Genomic DNA, 10,292 nt, shown 5'->3' with positions numbered 1-10,292 from the left:
TAAAGTTTGCTTATCATTTCCCTTATAATTTATTTTTTTAATCTTTTTATATATTGCAGGGGGTGGGCACTGTATCACCACTGTGCTATTCTCATTCTTTGGAGGTTTTTATTGCGGTATTTACCAGCTGCCTTTTTCCACACTGCCACTAGAATGGTAGTATCAGGCTCCCAGCTGAAGCTAGAATCTAGGGTTTCACAAGGCTACAGCAATCAGGACACATCTTATCTATGCTGCAGCTCTCAGCCTTCTGTTTTATTTTGAGGTGTGATGTAGCTGTGACCCAAAAGAGGTTGAAATCATAAAAGGCAACCGTGGCATCCTGCAGCATCGCCACCTCAGCTCCGTCACCTCAAATGGCTACAGCAGAGGAGGTGGGCATCAGCCACTGGGAGTGTCCACAGACGGAGCTGTGTGTGGGACACACTCCCTCCTTCCAGAGGTCTTCAGGTCCCAGCACGGCTGTGGTGGCCACATGGCCCCGGGGACCCTGTCTCCCTAGCTGCTGCACTCTGTCACCAGCACTCATGTTGCTGCAGTGACTGCACTGCCAGGAGTCAGCATCCGCCCTCGGGGCTGTGCAGAGCTGGTGGTTCCCCCAGGAGCTGCAGGAGCTGCACAGCACACTTCTTCAGGGCCTGGGGGAACAAGAGGACCCACTGCCACCAACAGCCCCTGAGATGTGGGGTGCTGCCACCAGTGCTGTGCTGACCCTCCCTCCACCCTGCTCCCCCTCTCTTGGCAGCTGGGGATGAGCTGCCGGCACGGACCCTGCACTGTGCTGGGCCGGGCACCCAGGGAACTATCCTTGCCCAAAGGAGGAGACCAAGGCTCTGTCTCCTCACTGGGGCTGCAGGGATGGGGCCACCAGCACTCACCAGTTCTCCTCCATGTGCCTGGAACAGCCCGACTGCTGTTACGGGAGATTTGCCATCTCCTCATCATCCAGCTCCCAGGCAGCATCCCTGCAGGAGTTGGGGAGCATTCAGCCCCGGGGAGTCAGGAGGGGACCCCCAAACACGGGAGCACGGCAGAAGAGGAGGGAGGGAGGCAGAGGGGAGCACACTGACCTGTCAGGAATTTTTATCCCCAGCCGCAACATCTCTGCCCGGAATTCTGTCTCATTCCTGCAGATGGGGCACCGTAAGTGGTGAAGCCCCGCGGCCAGCGCCATTTGCTGGGACAGAGTGGACATCAGCACCCCCGGCAGCGGTGGGGGGTCCCATCCCCCTGCCCCCGAGCCTGCTGATGGGGTGCAGACAGTGGGGATCATGGCAGGGCTGGGGGTGATGCCGCTTACCCGGATGCAGCCGCGGTGGAACCAGGCGCTGGCGCAGGCGGGACACACCAGGGTGCCATAGCACGGCTGCTCCGATACCTCCTCGAAGCAGACGTAGCAGGGGCTCCGGTGCTGCTGCACCCCCCGCAGCTGTTGCACTGGCTGGTGCTTCCAGCAGAAGGACCTGAAGGATGCAGGGGACGGAGTTGAGCCCCAACCTCCTCTGCCCCAGCCCCTGCCCACAGGGTGGCTCAGCACTCACTTGTACTCCCCAAAGTATTGGGAGATGCAGCCGCTCTCGCTCCCGCAGGGCAGGTGGAAGGCTCGGGAACAACGGCGGCTCCTGCTCCGGCCGGTGAGAGATGGCCGCCTCATCTGTCGATGGCAGATGACCGAGGCACCTGGCTGCTGGCAGATGCAGCACCTCTGGGGACAGCACGAAGAGGGACAGTGTCAGTGCCGCATGACACAGGGAGCTCGGTTCACCCAGCACGGCTCTGCCATGTCTTGGTGGCCGTCTGTTTGTTCAGTGACACCAGGACACGGGATGAGGCCGCCCGCCCTCTCCAAATCCCCCATTCCCGCAGCAATGAGCCTGCGTGGAGGAAGGGGGACGGGGGCCACGGTGTGGGCACCCGCCTCCCGGCCTCACCTTGTTTGCAACAGCCCTCAGCTGCTCCCTGATGTCAGGGAAGAGGAAGCCATAGAAGCCCTCTTCATCAGCTCCTCGCTGGAGGAGGCCGCTGCTGTGGTACTGCCAGAGAGAACAAAGAAGGAGCGTGGCAGGGGCTGCCGGCGGTGCGGGGCTGGGGAGCGGGGGCTGTGGGAGCCCGGGGACTCACCAGGCAGTTCTCGTGGACACAGAGTCCCTCAGCGCTGCACAACTGCCCAACGACGGCGGGGTCACAGTCTGCGCGCCGGCACAGGCCGCACACTGCTGGGGACAGCGGCACCGTCACCCCCAGCACCGCGCTGAGGGGTACTGTCGGGGGCTGGGGGGGATCAGCGGGAGCGGGATGGGGCAGAACCCGGAGCACCCTCCCGTGGCACGGGGCCTGTGCTTGCCCAGCTGGGCACCGGGCAGGATCCCCTCCGGCAGCTGCCCGAGGAACGCGCTGCGCTCACCTTGCGGCTGCGGGGCCCGACGCTTCTGTGGGCGTCGGGGAGGCTGCTCCTGAGAGCCTCTCGTCTGCTCAGCGGGCACCAAGCAGCGCCCTGATCGCAGTTCCATTGGAGCTCCAGGGGTGCTGAAGAGCGTCCTGACCCTCTGGCACCCGTGGATCACGGGGAACTGAGCAGGGGGCAGTTGCCCAGGGGTTATTTCCATGGGCAGGGGTGATTGTGACCTCAGACACCTCATTGTGGCGCCGTGTCAGGGTTCCCCGGTGTCCATGTCACGGGGACTGGGCTGTGCCAGGAGAACTCCCATGTTGGGGTGCTCGGCTGGGGCAGCGGCATCCTGGGCCTGGGGCCCCTGGCGTGAGCAGGGTCCCCCCCGGTGCAGGGACCTTGCCCAGCGCCCCGACTCCTGTCACTCGGGCTGAGGAAGAAGAGGCCGGGATCCTGCCAGGACACCCCGACACCCAACTGTCCTCCTAGGCAGTCCTCCCCGTCGCAGACTCGGCCTCCAGCCCCAGGCACGCTGCCACGGTTTGAGCAGACCAGGAGGATTTTTAGTACCAGTACGAGGACCTAAAGGAGTGTCTGTGGGGTGCTGGGGGATCCCAGAGGGGTGGAACACAGAGGGGTCAATATTCTCCCCATTTCCTGCCCATGTTCTAGAGAAAGTCAGGCAGACAGGCAGCCCGGCCCCTGTTGCTCCTGCTCATTGCTTGGCTGCTGCTTCCCTGCCTCCTTTCCCATCAGAGCTCTTTAGAATCCACATCCATCGGGTTAGGGAAGAGCCGTGGAGCCCCCTCCTGACTCGGCCCTGCCTCAGGGGGCCCTCAGGCTCCTGTCCCTGCCAGCATTCCGATGGGGCAAGGATTCTCCTTCTCCAGCGGTGGAATCAAGTCTCGAGTCTGTAGGGTTGGTGGCAAACCCAGAAATCCTCACCCAAGGAAGGAAAAGTACTGGAACACATGGAAGGGGTCGGGATGAGACATTTGCAAACGCGATTGAAAGCTGAAAGGAGGCATTAAATTGGTGGGACAAGAAGATGGAAATCATCCGCTCGTTGGGCATTTGTTTAAGCTCAGAGAAACGTTCCTGATCGCATGCTGCAATACCAGGTCATTTCCTTCGAGGGGAGACAAAGAATTACAGTTCCTAAAGCAAGTTGGGAAAAAAAAAAAAAATCAATAAATGCCCAGCTCAGGCTGGGACCTGGGATGGCTTGTCCCTTAAGGTTTGTTATTTTATGTGCCTCTGGTGTATTCACGGCGAAGCTGCCACTTCTTGGGAGGTCAGGACTGCATCTGCCCTGGTGGTGGGGTGAACAGTGACTCTGGAGAGCCCCCTTGGGTTGCCCCCATGTCCTCAGAGGGTCACTGGAGTGTGACAAAGAGTCCTGGGAGCTGATCCAGGCATTCCCTTGCACTCAGGGCAGTGGTCCTCCACTGGGAAGGATGCTCTGGGAAAGCCCAGCTCCATCCCCTCTGCCCTTCTCGCAGCCACCACGGTGCAAAAGAAAAGGAGCTGTGGGTACACAGGGAAGCTGCCATCAGTGTCCCGCTGAGTCCTGGTTGGTTTGCCCGCACCATGGAGACTCCATAGCCAAAATTCCAACCTCAACCTGCGGTGGGAGAGTCAGGGAGGCGTTTGGGCTGGGTGTGACTGGAGTCCAGCCCCTTTCCCCACTAGGAAGACAATGGCACAGGGTGTTCTGTGATGACTGTCCCCACTCCCGGCACCTGATGAGCCAGGGGGGACCCCAGATCACCATCCCCTCAGGGATTTGGCATCCTGGCTGCTGTGATTGTTAACCTGTGGCCATTCACCCTGCAGGGGACAGTCACAGACTGGAGTCACTCAGGGACATTCCACTGGGTCAATCCCAGACCCGATGTGGGTGGCAGCCCCCCCCACCCTGAGCCCTCTGCTTCACTGTCAGGGGGAGACATCACTGGGGTGGCCCAGGAGGTGGTGCTTTCTGGGTTGGTGCCCCCTCCCTGCACCCCTCCAAGCCTTTCAGCTGCCTTCTGGCCCCAGCTCGGGACTCTGCAATTTTCCTGGGAGTTTTATTGACTTGGAATCCAGCGTCAACCCAGCAACAGGACCGTGACCTCGGGTGTGCCAGCACTGAGGGAGGGGAATGAGCCCTGAGTTGACCTGGCCACAGGGGGGGGGGGGTCAGTGGGGTTCAGGGCAAATGTATTCCTGCTTTTGGCCTGATCCAGCCTCGTGGAAAAAGGATAGAGGAGCACCAGTCCCTTTGTGCCTGTGGGAGCTGAGGTTTGGGGGTCGGGTCACAAGAGCTCTGCTGGGATCACTGGGGATGTTTCCAGAGCTGCCTGTGCCAACTCCCTGGCGTCTCATACTGTGGCAGGGCCACTGTGTGATGCTCATGCAGCAGTGTGCTGCTGGTGTTTTTACTGTCTCTGGGCTGATGAGTGGAATGGGTTGGTAGCTCCAGTGTGGGCCCATCCCCTGCTCCCTGGCACAGGCTGCTGTGATTAAAGTTTGCTTATCATTTCCCTTATAATTTATTTTTTTAATCTTTTTATATATTGCAGGGGGTGGGCACTGTATCACCACTGTGCTATTCTCATTCTTTGGAGGTTTTTATTGCGGTATTTACCAGCTGCCTTTTTCCACACTGCCACTAGAATGGTAGTATCAGGCTCCCAGCTGAAGCTAGAATCTAGGGTTTCACAAGGCTACAGCAATCAGGACACATCTTATCTATGCTGCAGCTCTCAGCCTTCTGTTTTATTTTGAGGTGTGATGTAGCTGTGACCCAAAAGAGGTTGAAATCATAAAAGGCAACCGTGGCATCCTGCAGCATCGCCACCTCAGCTCCGTCACCTCAAATGGCTACAGCAGAGGAGGTGGGCATCAGCCACTGGGAGTGTCCACAGACGGAGCTGTGTGTGGGACACACTCCCTCCTTCCAGAGGTCTTCAGGTCCCAGCACGGCTGTGGTGGCCACATGGCCCCGGGGACCCTGTCTCCCTAGCTGCTGCACTCTGTCACCAGCACTCATGTTGCTGCAGTGACTGCACTGCCAGGAGTCAGCATCCGCCCTCGGGGCTGTGCAGAGCTGGTGGTTCCCCCAGGAGCTGCAGGAGCTGCACAGCACACTTCTTCAGGGCCTGGGGGAACAAGAGGACCCACTGCCACCAACAGCCCCTGAGATGTGGGGTGCTGCCACCAGTGCTGTGCTGACCCTCCCTCCACCCTGCTCCCCCTCTCTTGGCAGCTGGGGATGAGCTGCCGGCACGGACCCTGCACTGTGCTGGGCCGGGCACCCAGGGAACTATCCTTGCCCAAAGGAGGAGACCAAGGCTCTGTCTCCTCACTGGGGCTGCAGGGATGGGGCCACCAGCACTCACCAGTTCTCCTCCATGTGCCTGGAACAGCCCGACTGCTGTTACGGGAGGTTTGCCATCTCCTCATCATCCAGCTCCCAGGCAGCATCCCTGCAGGAGTTGGGGAGCATTCAGCCCCGGGGAGTCAGGAGGGGACCCCCAAACACGGGAGCACGGCAGAAGAGGAGGGAGGGAGGCAGAGGGGAGCACACTGACCTGTCAGGAATTTTTATCCCCAGCCGCAACATCTCTGCCCGGAATTCTGTCTCATTCCTGCAGATGGGGCACCGTAAGTGGTGAAGCCCCGCGGCCAGCGCCATTTGCTGGGACAGAGTGGACATCAGCACCCCCGGCAGCGGTGGGGGGTCCCATCCCCCTGCCCCCGAGCCTGCTGATGGGGTGCAGACAGTGGGGATCATGGCAGGGCTGGGGGTGATGCCGCTTACCCGGATGCAGCCGCGGTGGAACCAGGCGCTGGCGCAGGCGGGACACACCAGGGTGCCATAGCACGGCTGCTCCGATACCTCCTCGAAGCAGACGTAGCAGGGGCTCCGGTGCTGCTGCACCCCCCGCAGCTGTTGCACTGGCTGGTGCTTCCAGCAGAAGGACCTGAAGGATGCAGGGGACGGAGTTGAGCCCCAACCTCCTCTGCCCCAGCCCCTGCCCACAGGGTGGCTCAGCACTCACTTGTACTCCCCAAAGTATTGGGAGATGCAGCCGCTCTCGCTCCCGCAGGGCAGGTGGAAGGCTCGGGAACAACGGCGGCTCCTGCTCCGGCCGGTGAGAGATGGCCGCCTCATCTGTCGATGGCAGATGACCGAGGCACCTGGCTGCTGGCAGATGCAGCACCTCTGGGGACAGCACGAAGAGGGACAGTGTCAGTGCCGCATGACACAGGGAGCTCGGTTCACCCAGCACGGCTCTGCCATGTCTTGGTGGCCGTCTGTTTGTTCAGTGACACCAGGACACGGGATGAGGCCGCCCGCCCTCTCCAAATCCCCCATTCCCGCAGCAATGAGCCTGCGTGGAGGAAGGGGGACGGGGGCCACGGTGTGGGCACCCGCCTCCCGGCCTCACCTTGTTTGCAACAGCCCTCAGCTGCTCCCTGATGTCAGGGAAGAGGAAGCCATAGAAGCCCTCTTCATCAGCTCCTCGCTGGAGGAGGCCGCTGCTGTGGTACTGCCAGAGAGAACAAAGAAGGAGCGTGGCAGGGGCTGCCGGCGGTGCGGGGCTGGGGAGCGGGGGCTGTGGGAGCCCGGGGACTCACCAGGCAGTTCTCGTGGACACAGAGTCCCTCAGCGCTGCACAACTGCCCAACGACGGCGGGGTCACAGTCTGCGCGCCGGCACAGGCCGCACACTGCTGGGGACAGCGGCACCGTCACCCCCAGCACCGCGCTGAGGGGTACTGTCGGGGGCTGGGGGGGATCAGCGGGAGCGGGATGGGGCAGAACCCGGAGCACCCTCCCGTGGCACGGGGCCTGTGCTTGCCCAGCCGGGCAGGATCCCCTCCGGCAGCTGCCCGAGGAACGCTCTGCGCTCACCTTGCGGCTGCGGGGCCCGACGCTTCTGTGGGCGTCGGGGAGGCTGCTCCTGAGAGCCTCTCGTCTGCTCAGCGGGCACCAAGCAGCGCCCTGATCGCAGTTCCATTGGAGCTCCAGGGGTGCTGAAGAGCGTCCTGACCCTCTGGCACCCGTGGATCACGGGGAACTGAGCAGGGGGCAGTTGCCCAGGGGTTATTTCCATGGGCAGGGGTGATTGTGACCTCAGACACCTCATTGTGGCGCCGTGTCAGGGTTCCCCGGTGTCCATGTCACGGGGACTGGGCTGTGCCAGGAGAACTCCCATGTTGGGGTGCTCGGCTGGGGCAGCGGCATCCTGGGCCTGGGGGCCCCTGGCGTGAGCAGGGTCCCCCCCGGTGCAGGGACCTTGCCCAGCGCCCCGACTCCTGTCACTCGGGCTGAGGAAGAAGAGGCCGGGATCCTGCCAGGACACCCCGACACCCAACTGTCCTCCTAGGCAGTCCTCCCCGTCGCAGACTCGGCCTCCAGCCCCAGGCACGCTGCCACGGTTTGAGCAGACCAGGAGGATTTATTTTTAGTACCAGTACGAGGACCTAAAGGAGTGTCTGTGGGGTGCTGGGGGATCCCAGAGGGGTGGAACACAGAGGGGTCAATATTCTCCCCATTTCCTGCCCATGTTCTAGAGAAAGTCAGGCAGACAGGCAGCCCGGCCCCTGTTGCTCCTGCTCATTGCTTGGCTGCTGCTTCCCTGCCTCCTTTCCCATCAGAGCTCTTTAGAATCCACATCCATCGGGTTAGGGAAGAGCCGTGGAGCCCCCTCCTGACTCGGCCCTGCCTCAGGGGGCCCTCAGGCTCCTATCCCTGCCAGCATTCCGATGGGGCAAGGATTCTCCTTCTCCAGCGGTGGAATCAAGTCTCGAGTCTGTAGGGTTGGTGGCAAACCCAGAAATCCTCACCCAAGGAAGGAAAAGTACTGGAACACATGGAAGGGGTCGGGATGAGACATTTGCAAACGCGATTGAAAGCTGAAAGGAGGCATTAAATTGGTGGGACAAGAAGGTGGAAATCATCCGCTCGTTGGGCATTTGTTTAAGCTCAGAGAAACGTTCCTGATCGCATGCTGCAATACCAGGTCATTTCCTTCGAGGGGAGACAAAGAATTACAGTTCTGAAGCAAGTTGGGAAAAAAAAAAAAAAAAAAATCAATAAATGCCCAGCTCAGGCTGGGACCTGGGATGGCTTGTCCCTTAAGGTTTGTTATTTTATGTGCCTCTGGTGTATTCATGGCGAAGCTGCCACTTCTTGGGAGGTCAGGACTGCATCTGCCCTGGAGGTGGGGTGAACAGTGACTCTGGAGAGCCCCCTTGGGTTGCCCCCATGTCCTCAGAGGGTCACTGGAGAGTGACAAAGAGTCCTGGGAGCTGATCCAGGCATTCCCCTGCACTCAGGGCAGTGGTCCTCCACTGGGAAGGATGCTCTGGGAAAGCCCAGCTCCATCCCCTCTGCCCTTCTCGCAGCCACCACGGTGCAAAAGAAAAGGAGCTGTGGGTACACAGGGAAGCTGCCATCAGTGTCCCGCTGAGTCCTGGTTGGTTTGCCCGCACCATGGAGACTCCATAGCCAAAATTCCAACCTCAACCTGCGGTGGGAGAGTCAGGGAGGCGTTTGGGCTGGGTGTGACTGGAGTCCAGCCCCTTTCCCCACTAGGAAGACAATGGCACAGGGTGTGCTGTGATGCCTGTCCCCACTCCCGGCACCTGATGAGCCAGGGGTGACCCCAGATCACCATCCCCTCAGGGATTTGGCATCCTGGCTGCTGTGATTGTTAACCCGTGGCCATTCACCCTGCAGGGGACAGTCACAGACTGGAGTCACTCAGGGACATTCCACTGGGTCAATCCCAGACCCGATGTGGGTGGCAGCCCCCCCCACCCTGAGCCCTCTGCTTCACTGTCAGGGGGAGACATCACTGGGGTGGCCCAGGAGGTGGTGCTTTCCGGGTTGGTGCCCCCTCCCTGCACCCCTCCAAGCCTTTCAGCTGCCTTCTGGCCCCAGCTCGGGACTCTGCAATTTTCCTGGGAGTTTTATTGACTTGGAATCCAGCGTCAACCCAGCAACAGGACCGTGACCTCGGGTGTGCCAGCACTGAGGGAGGGGAATGAGCCCTGAGTTGACCTGGCCACAGGGGGGGGGGGGGTGTCAGTGGGGTTCAGGGCAAATGTATTCCTGCTTTTGGCCTGATCCAGCCTCGTGGAAAAAGGATAGAGGAGCACCAGTCCCTTTGTGCCTGTGGGAGCTGAGGTTTGGGGGTTCGGGTCACAAGAGCTCTGCTGGGATCACTGGGGATGTTTCCAGAGCTGCCTGTGCCAACTCCCTGGCGTTATGGTAAAGACCCTCAAATCCCCATCCCCAGCTTCTGGTTTGAGGTTAAATCGGGAGCTTTTGCCTGCTCAGGAGGAGCATCCCCTCCTTCCCTGGGGTGGGGTGGCTGTGACCTGACCCCAAACCCTCACCCCAGTATTGACCCCAAACCCTAACCCTGACCCCACACCTTCACCCAACCCCCACTTCGCCCCCCTGCTTACACCCCCACCGTGCCCCATCACCCCGAGCCCTTGCACCCTGATACCCTTCACCCTTGCCCGCACATTCTCACCCTAACCCCATTCCCAGCACCCCCAGCCCACCCTGACCCCAACACCCCTCCCTCAGCCCGCCCCCCCCCCTCGACCCTCGCAGCCCTCCCCGCTGTCCCCTGTCCCTTTAACACCCGCATTCCCGGCGCCTCGGGGCCGTACCAACCGCTGCCCCGCAGAGGGGGGGATCTCCATTGCCACCCTATTGGCGACCGGCGGAGGCGGAGCGTGGTGTGCCACCTCCCCCCCCCCTTCCAGTGTGTCCGAGTGGTGCGATCCGCCCTACGTGCCGGCCTCCCCGGGGCTGCGGGGCCAGCGTCCCACGGGCCGGACCGGACCGGACTTGGCGGTGGGTAGGGGAGTTCCGGGAACTGGGGTGGGTTCTG

The 10,292-nt window shown here is 61.1% G+C and overlaps 3 protein-coding genes across 4 annotated transcripts in view; 1 reads left to right on the top strand and 2 right to left on the bottom strand.

Moving 5' to 3' along the window:
- Positions 1–234: 234 nt before the first annotated feature.
- On the bottom strand, positions 235–2,639 carry LOC139806281 (G2/M phase-specific E3 ubiquitin-protein ligase-like). The gene is made up of 7 exons (XM_071765694.1): positions 2,405–2,639; positions 1,932–2,119; positions 1,542–1,705; positions 1,301–1,463; positions 1,071–1,177; positions 879–965; positions 235–638 (listed from the first exon to the last, which is right to left on the bottom strand). The coding sequence occupies exons 1-6, from the start codon at positions 2,637–2,639 to the stop codon at positions 917–919; spliced, it is 906 nt and encodes a 301-aa protein (XP_071621795.1). The 3' UTR covers positions 235–638; positions 879–916.
- A 2,489-nt stretch (positions 2,640–5,128) lies between these two features.
- Positions 5,129–7,526, bottom strand: LOC139806280 (PHD finger protein 7-like). The gene is made up of 8 exons (XM_071765693.1): positions 7,522–7,526; positions 7,016–7,433; positions 6,826–6,927; positions 6,436–6,599; positions 6,195–6,357; positions 5,965–6,071; positions 5,815–5,859; positions 5,129–5,526 (listed from the first exon to the last, which is right to left on the bottom strand). Exons 1-8 carry the CDS (start codon positions 7,524–7,526, stop codon positions 5,247–5,249), a joined length of 1,284 nt encoding a protein of 427 aa, XP_071621794.1. The 3' UTR covers positions 5,129–5,246.
- Positions 7,527–10,006: 2,480 nt separating this feature from the next.
- POR (cytochrome p450 oxidoreductase) overlaps positions 10,007–10,292 on the top strand; it is a 28,974-nt gene continuing 28,688 nt past the window's right edge. Inside the window, exon 1 of one of the 2 annotated variants that reach the window (XM_071764839.1) lies at positions 10,007–10,255. The gene's annotated coding sequence lies outside the window, so the exon portion shown is untranslated. Of the gene's footprint in view, positions 10,283–10,292 lie in introns of both variants that reach the window. The other variant, XM_071764838.1, reaches the window with a different exon arrangement.

This window comes from Heliangelus exortis, chromosome 21 (assembly GCF_036169615.1).
Source record: "Heliangelus exortis chromosome 21, bHelExo1.hap1, whole genome shotgun sequence".
Taxonomy (NCBI): domain Eukaryota; kingdom Metazoa; phylum Chordata; class Aves; order Apodiformes; family Trochilidae; genus Heliangelus; species Heliangelus exortis.
Note: the sequence above shows the minus strand (reverse complement) of the source record. Positions and strands in the feature narration are given on the sequence as shown.